We start from the raw sequence: 24,153 nt of genomic DNA, 5'->3' as shown, positions 1-24,153 counted from the left end.
AACGAAAACCCATATTTAGTGTGTAACATTTAATTTGTCATTCATGAGTTAAAGTTCTTGCATTTTCAAATAAAAATTAGATAGGACATAATTTCTGGCATAACTTCTGTAACTATACAGTCAAATTCTTTACAAATAGACAAGTTATATAAGGTAATTACTTTAATTAATCGTACTTGATATTAATTGCAGCATTCTGAACTTTTAATATGAACATACCCGCCTTGCTGTTCTGGTTTCAAAACCGCTTGTAAATGGGATTTTATTTTCGAGTATTTTTCATCGCAATATTCATGGAACTCTTTGGCTTCAGTTCTCATTACAGATATGTCTTCTTCGAGCATATCAACGTAAAATCTGTTCGAATAAAATATATACATTGTAAATTTGAGCATATGAGCCAGTCACTTACTTATGTCTCCGTTAGAAAATTACTTGGGCTTTTTGCTTTTTCGAGTCTCAATCTCAGCCACCAGACGTTACTGAATACGAAGCCCGACATTGCATTAAAAATATTGACGCACTTTATTGATTGCTTTATCGAATTGTTTTGTTCCCAACAATTGACTGCAATAACACATGTTCTAATCCATCAAATTAGTATGTATCTACACTTGACCATAACTATAACGTGTTCAAGTCCACCGATTCTTTATGTACCAACATATAAACACAATAACAATATGTTAAAATCTACCGAATTGTTCTGTACTAACAAACACAAGAGTAACAATATGTGTATATACTGGATTTTTTCTGTATTAACAGTTGACAAAAAACAATACTTCCATAATTAACCACAGTAGCAAAATGTTCAAATATACCATACTGTTTCTGTATCTACAGTTGACCACATTAACAATGCATTCAAATCCAACTCCTTGTACGTTTACCATAATTAACCGCAATAACAATGCTTTCAAATGTGATATGCCCGTGCGTGAAGATAACACACATTGCAATGTTTCTTAGTATTGTTCTTCAAGGTTAGGGTTACGTTTGTAATGACATTTTACTTACAGTAAATTCAAACTACCACCTTTTAGCAGACTCTGTGTAAAAATAGGTATGTTGACATCAATCTTTATACAATATCTACATACTGTTTCTTTCAAAACATAATTCAATAAGGCTGTTCAAGACGTTCGCGGATCTGTTCCATTACCATTTAATGAAGTGGACTTGAGACAATGTTTTTGATATGTAAGTCTTGTCAGAAGTTATGTTCTTCATAATATACACGATCGCATTGTGGTTCTATTTAATTATTCTTTGTATTCAATAGTACGGGATGAAGTCCTTTTGAATCAATTTGTTAGTTTAAACTTTTTATTGACCGGCCTGGTAACCAATTACCAAACAAACTCACATGCACCAAGGCCGGGAATCGAACCCGGGTCGCCATGTGAGAAGCGAGTGAGCTAACCACTGCGCAAACCGGATTATCACTTTGTTGATAAACTGCAACTCATTATTGTCTTAACAATCAAATAATTGTTTATGGCATGTGTTTGTTCGGGATAAAACTTACATGTTTAAGCGTTTTAATATATGCTTTAATATTTCAGTGCAAACAAAATATTAATTAAACAAGGTTAAAAAAAGGTTTACAAAAGAATATTTTGACGTCATTTGTTTCTTAGTGGAAATCCAAGTTTGCATTATTAATCATTGAAGATAATATTTATGTATAAGTTTGTTCTGTCCGTTTACTAGGTATGAGGGAACACAGCATGGATGATAAATACTTATACGTGTATTGTTTATGGTACAATTATGAAGGTTTACTCCAACCTAGCATGCGCCGCCATAGCATTAAATGGCTTCACTTATTATATATATTTAAGTCAATCAGGGTAATTTTAACATTGTTCTCATTGTATGTGATACCGATCATATTCATTGTTTAGCCTGTTCAAAACATACCTTTATATGTCATAAAATTTGTTTTTCAAGAAGTCTTCCAACTTCTTGAGCAATCCTTGTAATGAGTCAATCTACAGGTTTTTGAGTAAATGATTTACCAAACTGTATATATATATATACCTGTTGGAAGTTTTGCGGTCGTGGTCTTTAAGTGTTTGTGAATAGGATTCATGCCGTTCGCTTTTGTTTTCTATCATTTGCATCAGCTTTTGTAACTCTTCCTTCAGTACTTTTACAAACTTTGGAGCTACTTTCCCTCTGTATTGTAACAAATGAGTAATACATTATAAATACACTCTTAAAATTTAGATTGCCTCCATAACATAATATTAACACTCTCCACCTCGTTTCTGTACAAATAAAGTGACGTTCATTTTCGCATAAATGTCCCCGACGAATCACCGCCGTTTGATTTCGGCGGCCTACTTATAATGCAAATATAAGTTACGCATATATGGGCAGTACACGCTTCATATCATAACCATTACAAACGTAACGATGAAATTATTATGTAAAAAGATACTTAATACATATTTTCCTTATATATTAAACACGTTTACATGGTTTAAACGATAATGTGCATGACTCTGCGATAATTTGTTTTGCCGCCAAGAAAATTATCGCTTGTGTGAAATGGGACGTTATTTCGATGTTTCATTTATTGATAAAGTCACGCGTAGTTCCCTTTCGTATGTTAAAATTAGGCTTTTCAATGGTTTCAGGAAAACAACTGGATTGCAATAAGTGTAGAGAACATATCTAAATAAAAGGATTGAAATTTATTTCGGGGGCATTAATGCAATTCCGTATGTCCCGCTCAAAATGACAAGTAAACCATAAATAACTAACGAATATCACGGAATTGCCATTTAAGATCGCATGAATTCCCCCTGAAATGAATTATTTATTTTTATTTCCTTTTCCCAGGATTTTACTCGTCAATATAGTGTGATCAAATAGTAAACGAAGCTTACTGGTAAGTGTATTCTTCAGTGATATTTAAAACTGCTTCTTTAAGTACAAATAGCTTCCCACTTTCAAATGTGCAGCGAAATGCATACTCTCTAACATGTTCTTTAAGAATATTGACATCTTCTTCCTTGTGTCTGAAATGATAAAGACGAATGGCTAAGTTCTGATCGATAAAACAGTAATGGCCAATAATCGAATTCTATATATACAATCTCCTGATCAATATATTTCATCACTGAAAGAAGTTACATTGTTCGTAGGAAACCATGTTACTTAAAGCATAACTAATAAAAGGTCACGTCAGCCCAGGACGTACTACAAACGATTCCTTCAAACCGGATCAGACTCATCAAGGTATAATTATGTAAACACTATTAACTATTCCAGTCTGTTGACTGTTATTATTGTAAACAGATTACACGCCGCTGTTCCCCGGAAGTACTGTTAATTCAAAGTATTCGTAATGTCAGAAGTATGCACCCTCTGCCTGTTTCCTTCAGTTTTGAAAATAATGTAGAGATCACGCTTTCCCTTTCCTGGCAAAATAGTGTGAACTTCACAGATGTATCTCTTAGTAAACGTATTTTTCTTTTAACCTCTTCTTTGAAATTTCTGCAATTCAATACAAGGACGGTTATTTGTATATAATAATTTAGAAACTCAGGGCAATATCCTGAAAATCATGCAAGCACAATATTGGTCCAATATTAGCGTTTTTTTTAAAAAAGCTTATGTGATATATACATGTACTATTAAATTCATTTTGAACAGCATCCGGAATTTTTGCAAACTTATTTTCTTTGTTTTTCACCCAATGTTTTTATTTTTTTATTTTTGTATTTTTAAAATGTGTTAGGTAATACTAAGGCCAAATAAAAAATAGGTCTGTTTCAGGTTACCCGACCGACGGACCTTTTTTCCCGCCGACCCTAACCTATTTTTCCCTGAATAAAATGTGATTTGGGTACGAAGAGCATTTGTTACGAAATGTATGTACGTAAAGTTGACAATATTAGAGTTGGATTTCTGAATGTATTTACCGTTCTTTACCTTAGAGTTCGGACACCTTAAAATAATTAATTTTTCGCTCTCCGAATTTATAGAAATAACCATTTTTACATTTTATCTATATGTATGGTAAGCCTGCCTTTTTTCTTCATGTCTGCATTTTACCACTTAATTAATTTATCCGTAGTTATCAATGGTTATTACGCCTATAAGTGTAACTCCTTCATCAAGTTAATTAAAATCCCATTCAACACCATTTTATACATGCTTTGAAATGAATAAACACCTTTTATCGGCTTCAGATCAAACAGTCACATTGTGTGACGTCACATAACTCTCAGTCATATCCACGAGGATCTCATGGAGAGCATGGATATTGTTATGCAGGAGTAATGTGTCTGGGTGGTGTTTTCGATTGTAACTTAAGTATTGCATTCCCAACTTTAATTCATCACATTAAATAGTTACATGTATCATTGAATGTGTTGATTTTTATTGTTCTATTGATGTTACAATGAGTATTACTGTACGATTATTGCTTCATAAAGTATATATTAAAAGTGTGGTACAAGTTTCAAAGTTTATTGGCGGATCGTTTTACAAACATGTCATGTCTGTGTTTTCTTAATCTCTTGATTGCCCTTGTTGTTTCTTTAATCCTCCATTAAATATATCACACATCCTTTTCAACAGGCAATAAATCGTTTAGGATGGGTAGTAACTAATTAACTTATCACAGTGATGTATACGGTTAGGTAATCTAGCCAGGCATTGTAACGATAAAGACCAATAATTTTTGTCTGTGAGACTTAGTAACTGTAAAAGTTACAATCGATCGATGTCCTTTGGGTGTCCGAAAATTAGGTACCTAAAATAAATTATTTTTGAAAATAATAATGGATGTCCGAATTTTTAGATTGTCCGAACTCTAAGGTGAATTACGGTTAGTTTGTGCTTGTGTGGCAGGTATTTTTCAATTCTTGAACTATATTTTCTTGTCAGATACAAATGTGTCAGATACTGACTTGCGGATTGATATGTCAGTTTGAAGTGTGCAATTTTGAAAAAAAAAAAAAAAAAAATAAATAAAAATATTCCGACCTACCTGCCCTATTTTTTTTTGGCAGCGTTACCTGAAACGCACCTATTTTTTATTTGGCCTAATAAGAGATATTTTTGTTTCCTGAAATTCAATTTAGAAATATGTTTTTTCTGCATTTAAAATAAAGTTTTCCAATGGGAGTCCCATTGGAAAATGGCCTTCCCATTGGAAAATGTTTTTTTTTCCAATTGGAAAATCAGCCCAACATTTTTTGTTGAAAAATTCTCCCACATTTTCAAAAAAGAAATTAGTGATAAATAACAATCATTATCATGAATGGTTAAAATGTTATCTAGAAAAAGTGCGTTTATAGTACTTTTTATCATTTTTTGTAAAAAAAATCCCGTCGACCAATTTTTCCAATTGGATATTTCCCACCACAGTGATTTTGAGGGAATGAGCTGAATTTTGACCTTTACAAAATTTAGTGACATTTTACCTAAAATAACCTAAAATATTATTTTTTTCTTTAGATTCATCAAAGGGGTCACTCTTACCAACTATCTAGCATAAATAACTATGAATTACGGCACTTTTACAAATTCAGAAAATCTCGAATTATCTAAATAGAGTAAAGTGAAACAACTCCAATTTCATCGAAATGTGACAGCTAAGAAAAACATGCCTACAAAAGCACCCAAACGAAAAGTTGCAACAAAAACATGCAGCCAACATGCAGATAAACCTTCAATCTTTCAACTGCAACCACTATTCTCACCTGAACATGCATCTAGTTGGAGAAATTTGATCAAGTTTCTGAAAAAATCCCCAAAAGATCTCAACACAAACTTGTAGTACACTTATGAAAATAAACCAGTCTATTTTTTTAATATTGTATATAATAATACAATCAACCTTACATGTTGTGACTACATTACACTATTACTTCTTCCCCAAATTCGGCTATGAAGAAGTAATAGTGTAATGACCTAGCCCCCCCCCCCCCCCCCCCCCCCCCCACCAACCACAACGTACCAATGTCGTCCAAGTTAACTTTTCGTTTCGAGGTAGGGGATACAGGTTTATCCAGGAGAACTGGAAAAAACAGGACAACTTTTCTGCTTGTGAAATTGCGTAAATTTGTTTATTGTTTGTTTAGTGAGACTCTTATTCAAAATTAATACATACACATCTATAACAAACATCAATTGTGACTGATAAACCTTTAACTACTTACTAAATAGTGCATTTATTGGAAATATTTATTACTGATAACAAGATTGCAACCGTGTATTTAATAGCACAAAGCGCAAAAATATTAAATGATTGGTGAATGCTAAAATATTTCATGTGGTCTACTATAGTGTCATAAGGTAGAAATACCGTGTGTAATCCTCATTTCTTTCAAATTTAACTCGATATCCTTCATAAGAGTCATTGTTTTCGGCATTTATTTATCATTTTAGGTATATTAAAACAATATTATTAATTGTGGTAAACCTTATCTGGGAGTAAGATTGCATTTTTAATACTCGAGTGAATGTACCTTCAAACCGGTTTAACACAAACATGTCACAGTAATCAATACCATCTGCTTTAAGATGTCGGGGATGTGTTAGACGAATGCCAAATTGATATCTCAAACACCCATTGGTAAGTCATTTATTTTTATTTTGAATATATAGACAGTCGTAAAGAAGGTTCACTCACAGTGATTTGGAGGGAATGAGCTGAATTTTGACCTTTACAAAACTTAGTGGAATTTTACCTAAAATAACCTAAAATATATTATTTTTTTCTTCAGATTCATCAAAGGGGTCACTCATACCAACTATCTAGCATAAATAACTATGAATTACGGCACTTTTACAAAGTCAGAAAATCTCAAATTGTCTAAATAGAGCCGTTAACGAGTCTGATAAGAAATATCAAAATAATAAAAAAAAGTGTCCAAGTGGTTGCTCATTATAATGCACAAGTCAATTGTAACCACGCCCCTCCTCTCCCGAGGTGCGGGAGCATTTGGCCGGGGTTGGCTGGACAGAAAGTAAAAGTCCCGGCTATTCCTCGGACCTTTGGGGGGCATGGTTACAATTGACTAGTGCATAATTGTAGCAAGTTGGGATATAGATGGCGCATTTCCCACTAAAATTGTGTAAGAATTTACTCATTTAATAATTTAATACAGTTGACAGAGTATTAAAATAGTTCAAAATCAACCATTTCAGACAAAGTCTCTGCTATCCCCTGCACCTAAAACAAGTAAAGCTGTTTTATATTTTTGTTAGGCATATGTAATAACAGCATTGAGGAATGGCGTTTAATTAAGAAATGAATTGCGGGGTTGATGTCATTATCGGGGTATGAACGCAATTGGGCTGGTTAAGACTCCACGCGTACTTTGACCAGCCCAATTGGGTTCATATCCCCGATAATGACATCAACCCCGCAATTCATTGCTTATATTTACACCAATAGCGCCTTATTTTATTCAAGAATTGTTAAAACATAGTTCATTTCATTTAAGAAAACCATTCAATAATCCTTTCTCACCCATTCTGTAAATAGAACAACCCGATTGTTACCGGAAGCATTTTTTCAAATGACGTCACAATAACGCGGGAAAAGATCAACCGCTTGAAATCACTTTTAAACGTTTAATTTAAACACTAATGGCAACAATACGTTTAAAATATAACAAATGACCACTTTCTAAAATGTTGATTTATATTTTACGAGACCTGCTGACACAATACAAACAGTAACAAGATCAATAGTTTTCATGTATCCCGGAACAACCTATTTTCGACCACAACCTATTTTCGACCGCCTCCTGAAAAAGGGTAAAACACTTCTATTTTGCGTCACCGGTAAAAATAAGCTCCAATTGTTAACCATTACAGTAGAACTGTCAGAAAACTTCATTTGAAAAAGAATGGGAATGGAAGTGTTAAAAAAACTTAAGTTATACTTTAAACAACACCAATTTGTCATTTTTAATTAATGCCAAATTAGACCCTTCGTTTAAAATGATTACACATGTAAAATATTTCTTTAAAATCGTGTTGTTTTTGTTTGCCAGATCTTACATATCTACCAAAGCCTAAAACCTATGTTCTATTGTTTTCTATGTATAGTGCACAACATTAAAAGCGCATCAAAATATGGTATGTTGCTTATTCTAAAATTAATGAAATTTATCTACAGGTAATATTGAATTGCATTTGGGCGCTCAATTACCATAAAATTATACATATTGCAGCCTAGGCAGGTTATATGAGGCTCATTCAGAGTTGGACCAGTTATAACAGGGTCCATGATGGGTTATGATTTATCATTTCGTACCCATGTGAAAGCCATTACAAGTGATCATGCATTCCTTTGCCTCTCTTGCGGTGATAAGTAACTAAAAAGTGAATGTATAGCAAATATGTAAATATTTATTTACTTTTTAAAAAAATAAAATACATTAAACAGTTTAAACAAGTTATACAAATTAAAATAAAATATATTGGGCACAAACTTTTGTTGCAAAGTATAGTTAAAGATCATGTTCGAATGCATGTTGTATCTAGGTCAAATACAACATGTGACAGCCGCCATTTTGGATTCAAAAATGTAAACAACAGAGGATTGAAACATATTTTTTTTTTTTTTTTTTTGAAAGATGAATGATCGCTTTAAATGGTACACACAAACATTTCTTTTTTGTTATCACTTATTTATTATTAAAATGTAAATAATCCTTAAGCGGTCGAAAACCCGTTGTTCTGGGATATAGTGTTATGCGTTGAATTGCGATCCGAACATATCCGAAGATGTTGCGTTCATCGATTGATGAACGCAATTGCCGAAAGGCAGTTCATTTAAGGAATGGAAGTTGAGGTGTAAATATGGAATATCATCACTAAGCTTTTAAGGTTTTTTAAACTACATGTATATTTAAAGGTAGAACACCCTTTATGGGCATCATTTCAAACTATGATCAGCTTGATAAAATTTCTTATTAGTATGTGTATCATTTCCTGGTTTTAAAATTTAAAAGAATTTTACTGTCAAATCAACAAATATTATCAAACTGTACTTAAATAACCATATAGTAATTAAAATTTTAACACAATGTTTTGACGCGTAAAAATGGGTCCTTGTGATTGTCATTTTACAGCAAAATCAACAAGTTCTAGAAATACTCATGACCTGTTCCTTATCAATATGAAATATCTTGAACATTATCTATACTTTTGGAACATTATGCAAAAAAAACAGTATGTTTTACCTTCGGTATAAAAAATAACTAGTTTTTAATAAAACAACTGTAGAAAAATGTAAGTTAATGAAATGGCAAATAAAAAGATGCTTCTGGGCTGCTTTGAAGTTGAACCGCTCACATGAACCCACAAAAGGCCTGTGCTTAACAATAATGGATAAAACATTAAAATTGAAGCATTTCAAGTGGAGGTTTTCATTAGGGTAGTGCTACCTTAACCACACACTTTACAATTATTTTTCACTTTTTTAATCTATTTTCTTTAACCAATGGACTATACAAACAGTAGGGTCAGCCCCAGTATACAGGAAAATTATTCAATAAAATGTTTAACCTTTCGATATCATAATTGTTAAAAAAATATCAAAATTTTAAGAAAAAAATCAGAGACCGGGTTCGAACTGTGGTCGCCAAAATTGCTGTCAAGTGTTGTATCCACTGCTACGAAAGTTTACATTTGTCTTTTTAATTAATATATACCTAGCTTGGTAACATTAAGTGATTACATTGACTAGCCAATCCCGCATAAAAATTAATTATACTATGTATACACACCTAGTAATCTTTTTTATTAAATGGAAAAACTGTGAAAAATCAATTAATTGTAAACTATGTGGTACTTTAGTTTGTTAGTTCCAATGCATTGTACACATTGATACCAAGTTCATGTCAGTTTTCGACAATTTTCTCTTTTTTTGCTATTTCATCATACGGTGTATAGCCCCTTTAACACCTGAATAAAGTTTCACCCTGTTTCTTTGAGTATATTTCTAAAAAAAACCTTTCTTTGTTCTAATCAGCTTAAAGGTCACAGTCATGTGAGCATCTTTGAGGCCTCTCAGTTATTATAACCAATGCACCAGTCAAATGTAACCACGCCCCCCCCACAGGTCCGGGGGTATACCAGGGATAGCCGGGGAAATGGGCCGTGTTTTTACTTTCTATGTGGCCCCGCAGGGCCGGGTGACCGCGTTGGTTTTGTCTTTGAGCCAAATTTAGCCGAGATTGGGCCTTATATATAGTCTCTCACTCTGGGCCGCAGGGGCATTTGGCCGGGGTTTTACCATCAGTTCGTCCCCCATGGGGGGGTTATTATACCCAGGGTTGGCTGGACTGAAAGTCAAAGTCCCCGCTATTCCCCGGACCTGGAAGCGCCGTGGTTACAATTGACTGGTGCACAACATATAAGATATTTATAAATAAAAGTACAGTTAAACAATATTTTTTTTTAATTTTAATGTGGTAAATTAACAAAGATAGATGCTTTATGCAAAATCTCAAAAAGATGTATAAAAAAAATACTTTAGAGTACGGGTTTGCTAGTTTGTAAAAATATTTCATGGAATCATGGTAAATTGTTATATTATGTCCAATGACAGCCCATATAATTTTTAACTTCTTGAACCTTTCTTGTTATAATTCTTATTATTTAATTTTTTAGTTGATGTGTGATGCTGATAATACAGAGACAGCTAGAGTGACAGAGTTTGATGAATAAACTTAAATTAACAACAGTGAGTACAATTATCCATATTAACATGTCTTGTGTGTAAAGTGTGATTCTGAAGCAGTAAATATATATATATATGTATGTTTAAGTTTTTGAATCACAAATATAGATCAAAAATCTATTATCACACAAAAGTTAAAGAATATATATGAAAAGTCATGTGAATGGTGCAAGTCATATTTTATTTATAAAATTTATATTGATCAAGTCAAGCCATGCCATGTAAAAAACTGACATCATATCAAATATTATATGACTCTTTCCCCAGCAGAGCTATTGAAAATATTGTATTGGTTGTAAGCGGACCATGCACGATAATTTTGAGTAACCCCACTAGCCAATACAATTTGGCTATTTAGAAAGGCTTTGATAATATTTTTTTATCTAATGTTTATCTTTTCTTAAATATTTATATTTTTAAATCTATTTACGGGTATTAATCTGTATTTATTTATATATATTTGCTCACTAATATAATAAATAGTATATTTATGCTCTAAATTGATATATATATATAAATGGAATGCACACAAATTAATATGGGATTCTCATTAAGTTTTGATTAAACCATTTTTGTTACAAATTACAGTTACTTCCAAATTACATCTTATTCTACATAATACCAACTGGAGGACAGTTCTTTTTATTTGTTAATGTTAAGAGACTTGAAGACAAAAAAAATGTTAAATTCATAAAACCTTACACAAAGTAGAAACCTTCTATCAATTTTATTATCTTGAGAAAATGAATATGCCTTTTAGCAATTGTATCAATCTGTGAAAATCTACATTTTGCCTTCAACATGTTATACAATTTAAGGATATTTACATGGAAATTAAGTTCAATTCTAAACTGACAGAGTCGTGTATTTCTTCCAAAATTTTCATAGTATAAGGAACATAAATTGTGTATGAATTTAAGTGCATAACTGCAGATAATGATCATTATCTTAAATCAATTACAAGCCAATTCATAGTCATGCATATAGCCCCCTTTTCAAAATATGATTGTGATTGTCTCAAATGACCAGTCTTTCTCTGGGGGGGGGGAGACTGTCAGTCATAAGGAAACCTTTAAAAGGCATATTCATTCAGCCAATCAGATGTCAAGTTCAGTGAAAGGGGCAATGTCAGGTCAAGTAAAAGGGGTGGTGGAGCTAAAATAAATTCTGACATGCAATGTAGATGGATCCCTCTTTGGCCTCAAAAATATGTTTAAGTCACACTAGGGGGTGTGACAGGGTCAAGCCATAGTGCAGCCATAGGCAAGCAGACTTTTATTAACCCAACAACAACAACATGTGTAATTCTTACCAACTGAGGAAAATACTTAAAAGGTTTTATTATTTCTCATTTTCTTATACAAATTAAATATCTAACAATGACAAATATAAAATATGATAATTCAAGCATAATATTGACACCAAACATGACACATCTTGCAAAGGGTCTTGCATAAAATTCCTACAATTCTAATAATGAGAATACATGGGACCAATATCAAATTCATTATCCTGTTAAATAGGGTAATGGATTTGATATTGGTAATTCACAGACAATACAATGTAATTAAGTAAAACATATACAGTATGCACATCTGGCTTCAAAGAAATTGTTGCTTAGGCCAAAAAAAGTATTCATAGTTTCCATTTAAATCTCAAAAAAAGGTAGGCATACGGTAATTGTTTTTTTTTAGGACCATGTTTCTTTAGCAAACTGAACTATATCAGGGTATCAACTATTAAGATCTTTATAAAAATAGGGTCAGTTGGGCGGAAACAAAGATTTTTTAATCCCTATTTTGTAAATGATGTCATGTAAGTGATCAAAATGATCACAAACCCATAAGCCCTGCAATTCTTAATTGCATTCTGGAATGTGGGGCTAAATTCTTGATTGTATTATAGTAGGGCCAAAAATAAAATGATTTGGTTAGGGTTACATCCTTTTTAAAAACAGGAAGGGTAAAAAGTATAAAGCCTTAAATTTTTGAAATACATAATCTTGTTTTCAGTAAGTAACTTTTCCTTAAATGAATTCTTTGGAAAGTAATTTAAGGTTTATTATTCAAAATATATGTTAGTCAACTTGTGTATGTATTGATTTCCAACATTTTTATTTCTTAGTAATATGTACTAGAATGTCTTTGCGTAAATACCTGCTTATGTGATAAAAGACTGCTGATAAAAGATCAGATTGCAGATTTTGATGTTTCCATTCCAAATTTAATGTTTTACCGCTTAAACTGCTACTAACAGTTTAAGAAAAATGCATAAAACATCAATTTTGGGACGGAAGTATGAAAAGCTACAATCTGATATTTTGTCAGTAGTCTTTTATCACTGGTTTGCAGATATTTACGGAAAAATTCGCTCGTTTCAAGACAAAAATGTAAAAAAAGTTGTCAAAACGTTCAATCTGTGAGATTGCAGCTTTAATATAAGACTAACGTAAATATTAAAAACACATGAGGCCCCTTTAATATTAACAAGTCAATATCAAAAAGAAGATGAAAACTGAAAACTATGAGAAGGTGTTTTTATAATTTAAAATAAATTGCTTAAAGCAAATATCTGAAATTAATAATTGTCATGCAAGCAGTGAATATGAATATTAGATTTTGGCCTTGGACTCCTTTTTAAGACTGAGTGTTATAAGTAAGGATTATCATAATGCTGAACTTAATATTATACTGTAGCTTTGTAGCAAATCCTTATGATTAAAGTCACTACATGTATTCCTTATGCTGTGCTAATGATCTCCATAGTAATATTTCTAAATCTAATAAATTAAGTGAAAAAGGGTGTTTATTGGGGGTAATAAAACACATCTTGATAACGACCAATTAGTTTTAATCTTTCAAGTGTTGGTAGGACGGGAGGGGGGTCTTAACTTTTTGAACTGCCAATATTTTCCTGGTTATTTTGTCCACCATGTCAAAATGATCTGGGTTGTTTTGTCAACCCTGTCTAAATGGGTTAAACATGTTTTGTCCCCTTTGTCAAAAATGGCATGGGATGTTTTGTCTTACATTATTATAAAGGAGTTCAGAATAAATAACACATTAGTTTTTCATGCTAATATTAAATTAATGCAAATGACTTTCATTATAAGTTTAAAAAATACTCTTTACTATGGAAGCTTTTCAGTCATTTGCCTATATGTCTATTTGATTCAGTAAAAACGTCTTATGAAGCTAGGCTTATCAGGATAATTATGCTTATTTTTCATTGGGTTCTATTTTTAGCACAGCTTCATTACAAGAATATATTAATTATTATTAAAGCTGCACTCTCACAAATTTTCCGTTTTTACAACTTATTTTTATTTTTTGTCTTGGAAAGAGCACATTTTTGGGTAAGTATCTGCAAACCAATGATAAAAGAATGCTGACATAGATCATAACGCAGATTTGCATATTTTCTTTAGAAAACCAATGTTTTATGGGTTAAACTATTACAAACGGTTAAAGAAAAATGCATGATCTAATTTTTGTCAGCAGTTTTATATCGCTGGTTTTCATGGATTCTTGAAAACAACAACAATTTACTTCCTCTGTTGACCAATTGAGAAAAAAAATCAAGAGGTTTTGGGTTTCGCTGTTTACACGTTCTGCGATTTTTCCAAAGCATTTATTTATAGGACTTATTTTATGTACAACATTCTGTATATTGTCAAGTGTCCTTTTTTTTGAAAATTATGTACAACTTGTATAAATATTCATGTTTCAGGAAATAACCACCATCTCTCTCAGAGGTCGACTTTATCATTATTGTGGGGAAACCTCAAAGGGCATCAGGAAAACCTTCATCAACCTCTTTGTGCCCAGTGGCTTGTGCAACAGTGTTTCAGAAGTATAAATACCTTTTTAATGGGTGTATATCGTGTATAATGACTTGTTATATATATATATATATATATAATCATATGTATAGATGGTAAATCTTATGACTTCCTGATAGCATTTAAGTTGTGAAATATTAAATAATCTAATCATAAATATTGCTTGGAAATGACATTAAAGAAAGACATTTGTTGAATAGGAAGTTTCACCTGTCCTGTTTATATTAATCATTTTAAATCAGACAGAAAATTCAATATACTCGTAATATATTTATAAGCGTATCGTGATATATCGTGAATCGAGTACTCCGTATCGTGATACGTATCGTATCGTGAGTTGAGTGACGATACACAGCCTTACCAAATTCTTTGAGCTACACAGTTGCATTTATGCACCAGCCACTTGTAACTCCCCCCACCCCGCCCCTCCTCAGGTTCGGAAAATAGCGGGGTCTTTGACTTTAGGTCCAGCCAAGCCCGGGTAGAATCCCAGCTCTGCAGGGACGAACTGCTGGTCAAATGCCTCCGCACCCCAGGGACCTTAGGTAAGGCAATTTTCCCGCTATTTTGGCGCGAACACAAAACCACCGCATTCACCCGGCACTGTGGGGCCACCTGGAAGGTCAAAACACAGCCCATTTCCCCGGCTACCCTCCCGGAGCTTGTGGGGGGGGGGGCTTACCATTGACTGGTGTATTACTTTAGCTATGACAGCGACTTGTTTTCATAACCTTTCCTTTGGTTAAAATGTGATATCTTAATTGTCTGTTAATATTCCCACTGACATAATGTTCATAACTTCATTTAAGCGGCCTACACAATGCAAACCACACTAAATTCATTGAGCTACGTCATTGCATTTACTTTTTTTACCTATGGCAGCGACAGGTTTTCATATTCCTCTCCCCTGTTTGAATGTAATATCTTAATTGTCTGTTAATATGTTCACTGATATAACTTTTGCGGCCTGGCACACTAATTGCATCTCATCAGTCATGGCAGTATTTTTTTAGTTCAGGCTTCTATTTTTCAAAGTTCTAAATATGTTTTATTTTCTAAACTATTGGTTTATCAACACCATATTCACACATTCTCATTCACAAGAGGTTGGATAGTGATAAATCAAATGTGGAACGCATAGCACCATCACTCTGGTGAACGAGAATTATTTCGTATAGCACGATGTACATGAAATAATGACAGCATGGCGAGTCGTTCACTATTTTTACCCATAAAAACCATAAATTAATCCTTTTCATACAATAGATCTCCATCACCTCTCCGTCTCTTTTTATAATTTGTCTTAATATATGAACATAATCATGTGGTCTTTAACAATGATAGAGTTGTAAAAAATTTATATCTTCGACTTCATATTGCCGTACATCTTCACATTTGTAAAGAACTTCATAAATGCTAATTCTTGACCAAATTTTAGTTGCCTTTAACCTTGAAAATAATCGGTTAAATGGCAAGATGTATGTATTAAATCAAGCTTAACGACAGCGTTTTTGTGACATTGATGAAAGATGGATTTTTGTGTTTTTTTTTTACCTTTTTTCAATCGGATAAAAAATTGTACTATCTGATACAGGGTTAATGAAGCAATGCGATGGTTAGACGTCATGCTAACCATTGTATATAGTATAACAGCGATAATGAATATGGATAAGTCGACAGTTGACAGGTAAGGACATGTAAGAAGTGTCATTTTGCTAATGCTTTATGAATTTTTTTCTTTATTTCCATTTCCTACATGTTCCCATTACAAAATCTTACCTGTCTTTCCAATTGGAAATTTCCCATGCTACACTTTATTCTCCAATTGGAATTTTTCCATTCACCAAATTTTCCAATTGGAATTTTTCCATTCACCAAATTTTCCAATTGGAATTTTCCAATGTTCATACTTTCCCACTTTGAATGTAGGAATCCTCCATTTGGAAAGGTTCACTCATGGGAAGGATTCGCATACAAATGCCTTAAATGAATTTATCGGTTCTTCATTTTTAATGAATATATTATTTTTCATGTAGTTAGTGTTAAATATTCTTAATTAAACAGTCAATTTCAATTTTAAAAATTATGTTTCAAATTCTCCCACATTTTTAATAGAGCCAGTTTTCCAATTGGAAAAGCTTGAAAAAGCCATTTTCCAATGGGAAGGCCATTTTCCAATGGGATTCCCATTGGAAAAGTTGACTTTAAATGCCAAAAAAACATATTTCTAAATCAAATTTCAGGAAACAAAAAAATCTCTTAGTAGTATTACCTAACACATTTTAAAAATACAAAGATAAAAAAAAAACATTGGGTCAAAAAAAGAAGAAATAAGTTTGCAAAAATTCCGGATTTGCAAACTTAATCCGGATGCTGTTTTTGCTTGTTATGTCTTACGTCTTGTTATCTAAGGTAAAACATCCGTTATTCAAAATTGTGTAACAAAACCTTACATACGACAAGTCTATGGTATAAATTTAAAGATTTATTTATTTTATTTTGGTAAAGTCTCATCGTTTATTTTATGATTATTCTTGTTGTTGTTTGTTTATTCGAAGAAATATTTTCCTGTCATATGCATTTAAAGGTGAAAGGTAATACGTTTGATCCAACGGCCGATTATACACGCATACACTGAGGATTATATGAATTTTCGTGTTTGTAAAAATAATGTAACTAAATGCTTGAGATTGCTTTGGATGAATGTTTTTTTCAGTTATTATTATAACATCATAAGCCAATTTTAAACAAACTTAATTTGCATGTTTGCCAAATGATTTTGAATATACAAAATGTAGTTTAAATGACTGCAAAATGCTAGGTATGTACGCCATGCAGTATTAATTATAAAAGCGCGACTTATGAACGTGTCATTTTACATTTTGATTTGCCACCTACAACAACAATAATTAAGGGAGGCAAGTTGTTAAACAATAAAAGTTCAGTGATATATTTGTAATCTGCATAGTTAACGCATATCTTAATTGTTTTACAACCTTATTGTTGCTAAACTATACCTATCCGTGTTAACTCCCTTATCCTGTGTCAAAATAACAGCACTTTGATGGCCACCAGAGTCAGCAGGCATTTTACAGGCAGCGTGATCCGGAATCCTTAAAGCAAACAGTACATACTTTACATTTGCGTAAATAGCTGATCATAAAATACCCGTACAGTTTGCAAAACAATCTTAAAATAAAAGTATGAAACACATTTGCAAATACTTACATGTCGACAAATATACAGGTATACAATTAATATGTTTTTTGTTGGAAATAGCCACACAAATTTTCAAAAATAACACGTTTTTTAAAGTCTATTTATCAAACAGGGATCGGATATTCGATTGGCAAAATCTTACCAATTTTTTGACAATCGCCAAGATCAATATATTAATAACTTTCATTGTAAAAGCTTCCGTTCATTGTAGAAGTCAATATTAATTGAATTACGTATGAAGATATTTATGGAGCGGATTTGGGTCAAAAATGAAATTGGCAATGTGTTAACATTTAAATGCTTTATTAGTAATCTCTTACAATACATTCCATTCATGTATTGTTTAATTCGTTGTTATAAAGTGCTATATCGTTATTTACATTATGTTTTCCATGTTTCATGAATAGACATTGTCTGTATCATGCTAGCAAATTTCACGATGTTGCAAACCGCTATGTGTCTAATGCTAAACGCCAAACCGCTATGTGTCTAACGCTAAACGCCAAACCGCAAGACGCTTAAGTCGATTTCGATTACGAAACTAAACATGTAAATGTCAACTTATCACTGAAATGTTACTTCGTTTGATTCGAAATTGTCTTCATATATTGCGAATCGGAATGTGTCTATTGCTTAAGTTTAAACCGCGATACGATAAAACTAGAAATTTGATCAATACGAAACTGAAGATGAGCTTGTCAATGCTAGCTTCAACTAATCACGGAAAAGTTACTTCCCCTGACTTTAAAATTGCCATTTATACTTAGTTGGGACAACAGGGCCGATGAAACGATCATCTACAGCTGCCCAAATGAACGTATAAGTCACCTTATTACAAATGTGATTGATATTTTCCGTACCAATGTCAAGTATTCTTTTCATTAAGTAATGTTGGCAAACGAAAGTAATAATATATAGTCCATATAAAGGGTCCGCATATAAACGGCCGCGTCATTAGTCGGTCTAAAATGCCGTCCATGCTTTTTTGTAATGTTTATATCCAGGCTAAACATCATTTAAAAACGCCTGGACGGCATTTTAGAATGACTACCGTGTCAGAGTCATTTGACGTTCTTTTGTTGCTTGCTTATGCACCAGTCAATTGTAACCATGGCCCCCCAGGTCCGGGGTATACCGGGGAAATGGGCCGTGTTTTCACCTTTCAGGTGGCACCACAGTGCTGGGTGAATGCGTTGGTTATGTCTTCGCTTTAAATATAGCGGGGAATGGGCCTTACCTAGGGTCCCTGGGGTGCGGGACATTTGGCGGGGACTTTACCATCTGTTCGTGTCCGCAGGGCGGGGATTTTAGCCGGGGTTGGCTGGAGTCCCTGCTATTCCCCGGACCTGGGGGGGGGGGGCTGTTATTACAATTGACTGGTGCATTATATTAAGGTGGAAAGCAACGCTGAACATATTTTCGAGTTAATGTCTTAAAATTGGTATACAATTAAAACAGTATAGGTCTAATTAGAGACTGTTTTTACATTTTCAATATTCGAAGAACAGTTTTGAAGCTACGAGTTATCAAAATATACCATTGACGTCAATATTGAGACATCTTTAATTTTTTTGCGATACTGCATACTTGATATTACCGCTATGAAATTTCATCCTCAAGTGTGCCCTGTGAAATTCATGTTGTTTTTCTTTTCTTGGTTTATGTATTTTAATTTAAATGTGTCTAAATGTCAATTTTTTAGTGAATTCAAAAAACGTCAAATGACTCTGAAGTGGCCGTTTATATGTGGACCCTTTATATGGACAACATTATTTAGTGCATATTGTTTGACAACATTAAGATACTAAGTAGTAACAATACTTGACCTTAGTGCTTAAAATATAGCTCTTGTTTGTAATAAGGTGAACTTATACGTTCATTTGGCCAGTAGTAGATAATCGTTACATCGACGCGTTGTCCAAATCTGATTTCAAACCAAGGCAGCTGGCTCATTGTTTGTGTCTAAAATGTTGATTAATATCATTCTGGGTACATATAATGAGATAAACAACACATCTGAAGATAATTAATGTCTTTGATATACAAGAAAGAAACAAGGTATGTAACTTAAACGCATTATATTTCATGGTAGATTCCGGTTTTATTTTAATTGCTTAATCAACATAGAAATAATCCATTTTTCAAAAGGTGACATGAAAAGAGGAGTCATTACCTTTTATAATGGTATGCAATATGTTGGTATAGCTATATTGGTTTTAGACAAACAAGCCAAATTCAATCATCCCATTCTGTAGTCGGAGACTGTATGTAACAATTCCAATTTTCAATGTGTCCCCGTGTAAACAACTACAGAAACATTGATGTGATTTTATGCTTCTGTAAATAGATAATACATTTTCATTTGGAAATATCAGAAAATGACAAATGGCACGATTTCAGGAACAACCTACATGTATTTTAGCAATCGTAACACCATTCTCTGGCAAGCTTCGAGATAGATCACGTAAATAGTATAAGGGATATACGAAATTACTATACGGCGATTAACACCATTTTCAATCCGGCCCATTGAAACAAAAGGAAATGGATAGTGTTAAATCAAATGTGCTTGTTTGTAACATTAAAGAATGTTCGCATATGAATGTTTAGATGTTTTTTATACCTGAAGTACACTTTTCCCTCTAGAAAAATGGTGAACACAGAAAATGTACTTGACAATAATCAAAATGGTCATATTGTTCATGGCATGCATTAACCAATATATCAGATTAAATGCATGTATGGACTAAATGTCAGCATTTTCTCAACCAGCTTACGATTACCTTATGTAAAGTAAGTTAGAAGTTAGATTGCGTGTGTGTTTTCAGCTTTCCTTGCCATTCAAAAAAACATTACTATTCTGTTTAAAAAAACAACATTGATTGCATTGTCCAGAACTCTGTGGGTTGTAATAGAGTGGGCGTGAGCTTGCCCCCCCCCCCCCAAGACAGCTTTATCAGTTGATACCCATGCATGCCTTTGATGCAGCATTATTGGGTTCGGGCTGCAAACTGAACATTTTTGTGTAATAAGTTATGTTGGGTTGGGATAGGGTGGTGACTTGCCACTCAATGCTCAATGAATAATATTCCATACAAGTGCGTAGGAGTTCGTCCAAATCTTTGTGTTGGCTAAGTTGGCAGAACTTGATTTGTCTTCAAATAGTATTTGATCACGGTAGATCATGCTTCACATAGAGCTCACTTTTTCTTTTAGGCTTTGAATAAACACTCTCATTAAAAGTATATATTTATCTAAATCAATAATTATTAGTCTTAATATATATGAGTAAATTGTCCTTTTTTATTAAAAAAAAACAACCAAAAAAGTAACTGATAAGATACTCAAGTGAACATTTATTTTTGGTAAATAAAAGCCTAAAACAAACTATTTAGCTAGGTTACTAAGCTTTTCATCAATGTTCACCAGACCTTTTTTCAATAACACTTAACAACCTTTTTTGAATAATTAGCCTTTTTAAAAGATCACTGTTCACATAATGACTTTAATGTCCAGCTCCATAAAATGCAAACAAGTATACTGGTAATTCCAGTAACTCTCAGATTTGATCAACATGCATAATTATGTCCCTTAATTTTATTTCAAATATTAGACAAGCAATGATGGAGCCATCAGTATGCAATCCAATGTAATATTGATTATAATTTAGGTTTTGCTCCTATTTTTAATTTCATTTCTGTGCAAAGCCCTTTTAAGTGCATTGAGTATTTTGGCAGACTACACAATCTTTCTGTTTTTTTACCCCTTATACATGGCTTTAAGTTGCGAATACAAAATTAAATCTTAATTATACAAAATACTGAATGTCCCAGTCTTCACCATAAACTAAAGCATAACTATGCAACCGAGTTATAGATCTTTCTATGCATTTTATTTGTCTTAATAAATTACCAGTCTCTTTGGCAATAACCTTATGCCTCTTGAGTACTTGGCTTGACCGTATGTTTTTTTATTACATTGTTTGAATGTTTTTGATTTAAACAAAACAATGATGAGGACACTATGCTTTGCCAAAACATCAACACATTTTCTTCAAACAAGAACAAGGAAATTCAGAATAACTTATATTACATCATTTAATGATTTTAGAAAATACACCCATACAAGCAATGAAATAACAAGAGGGCCATGATGGCCATTAAATCGCTCACCTGAGTAAAAGAGTTTAACCTTTGTATTCAATAAAGCTTGATATTTGTTCTCAAAGAATATTGAAAAATATACTGATCTAACATGTTGCCTGGATAATCAATGACAGGACTTGTCACAGTTTCCTGCACACTGACAGGTGACAGGACTTGGTGATTGACTTCACACTGACAGGATTTCATTCTGTTGCCTGCACACTGACAGGACTTGATGATTGACTACACACTGACAGAATTTGATTCTCATATCTGCATACTGACAGGATTTTGTTCAGTTGCCTGCACACTGACAGGATTTGATAATTGACTGCACACTGACAACACATGGTACAGATACCTGCACAATGACAGGACTTTTTTCAGTTGCCTGCACACTGACAGGACTTTGTTCAATTGCCTGCACACACACAGGACTTTGTTCAATTGCCTGCACACTAGCAAAACTATGTTAAATTGCTTGCACACTGAAAGAGTTTTTAGTATAGATACACACAAAAAAAAATGCACCATCCAATAAAATTAATAAAGTGCCTTAAGCTCTAATAAACAAATATCAGAACACATTAAGCACCTTCCATTAATATCATTGCTTCTTCCATCTATGTCAACATCACCTTCCTTCACATGTTCAAAACCAAATTTTCTTTAAATCCATAAAGGCTTATTCACTATCCACACAGAAGATAAGATTGTAGCTTAGAATAATCTACATGAAGTTCAATGGGAAAGTCTGATTATTAAATGTATTATTTAGTAAAAATGAAATTCCTTTTAAAGAATAAAGTTTATAATAATTATTTGAATCTATGAACCTAAAAAATGAGCAATAATTTTAAGTAACTATGTTGGAGACTTAATAAAATCTAAAATCTACTCCCTTGTTACTAAAATAGAAAGAATTGGAATCTCCATCAAAAAGGGAGACCATATAGCAAGACTTCTGCCCTTGCTTCAAGAGTAAACTTTACATAACTATCAGTTATAACATTTTGTCCATTTTGTTGTTGTTGGTCGATCATGATCTTTGGTGTATTTTTATAGAGGGTCACTTAAGGAAGCTTTCTGTAAAGTTTAATAGAATTTGGACTGGTAGGTTTAGAGGAGATACTTTTTCAAAGCAAAATTGGAAGTTAGCCATTTTGTTGTTGTTGTTGTTGATTAACCGTGACCCCTTGTTGTATTTTTGTAGAAGGTCACACAAGGAAGCTGCCTGTAAAGTTTCATTGAATTTAGAACTGTAGTTTAAGAGGAGATGATTTTTTAATCTAAAAAGGTCAGCCATTTTGTTGTTGTTGTTGTCTTTGTTGTTGTTGATCAATCATGACTCCTTGTTGTATTTTTATAGAGGGTCACCCAAGGAAGCTTCTTGTAAAGTTTCATTGAATTTGGAGCGGTAGTTTTAGAGGGGATGCTTTTTAAGCAAAACAGGAAGTTGGCCATTTTGTTGTTGTTGTTATCAATCGTGACCCCTTGTTGTATATTTGTTGAGGGTCATCCAAGGAAGCTTCCTGTAAAGTTTTATTGAATTTGGAGTGGAAGTTTCAAAACAGATGTTTTGTAGTAAAACTGGAAGTCAGCCATTTTGTTGTTGTTACTGTTGTTGTTATTGCTGATCACTTATAACTTATTTTGTAGAAGGTCACCCAAGGAAGCTTCCTGTAAAGTTTCATTGAATTGGACTGGTAGTTTCAGAGGAGCTGTTTTTTAAAGCAAAACAGGAAGTAGGCCATTTTGTTGTTGTTCTTGTTGTTAATCAATCGTAACCCTTTGTTGTATTTTTAGAGGGACACCCAAAGAAGCTTCCAGTGAAGTTTCATTGAATTTCGCCAGGTAGTTTCAGAGGAGATGTTTGTTAAGCAATTGTTGACGGACAGATGATGGACAAAGACCGATCACAATAGCTCACCTTGAGCACATCCTGCTCTGGTGAGCTAAAATTGTATCAGTAAAATCACAAGTCATGTTATGTGCGTTAAATTCAACTTAATAAAGACAAGAGCCGTCATAAGACAGCGCGCTCGACTACGCCGCTTTGACTTAGAAGTGAATACAATAACGATGTAATATTACCAAGTTTGGTCTCTTTATGTCAAACCTAACTAAAGTTAAATTCGAAACATAAGGTGACTTTGATGCTGCCCTCCCACCAGCCCCCCCGAACAATGACACAAGTCATTCAAATAACTTGATTTCCCATA

General features: G+C 33.1%; 1 protein-coding gene across 2 annotated transcripts in view; it reads right to left on the bottom strand.

The window, feature by feature from the left end:
• LOC128227854 (uncharacterized) overlaps positions 1-17,680 on the bottom strand; it is a 32,078-nt gene extending 14,398 nt beyond the window's left edge. The window contains exons 1-5 of one of the 2 annotated variants that reach the window (XM_052938752.1): positions 17,585-17,680; positions 3,379-3,510; positions 2,901-3,032; positions 2,047-2,184; positions 220-357 (exon numbers count right to left, since the gene is read on the bottom strand). In XM_052938752.1, the coding sequence (XP_052794712.1) occupies positions 220-357; positions 2,047-2,184; positions 2,901-3,032; positions 3,379-3,510; positions 17,585-17,655 (611 nt within the window). In that variant the 5' untranslated portion in view covers positions 17,656-17,680. The remainder of the gene's footprint in view (positions 1-219; positions 358-2,046; positions 2,185-2,900; positions 3,033-3,378; positions 3,511-17,584) is intronic. The other variant, XM_052938753.1, reaches the window with a different exon arrangement.
• Positions 17,681-24,153: the final 6,473 nt, after the last annotated feature.

The sequence above is a fragment of the Mya arenaria genome, chromosome 3 (assembly GCF_026914265.1).
Source record: "Mya arenaria isolate MELC-2E11 chromosome 3, ASM2691426v1".
Taxonomy (NCBI): domain Eukaryota; kingdom Metazoa; phylum Mollusca; class Bivalvia; order Myida; family Myidae; genus Mya; species Mya arenaria.
The sequence above is the reverse complement of the archived record's forward strand: the minus strand, read 5'-3'. Positions and strand labels throughout refer to the sequence as shown.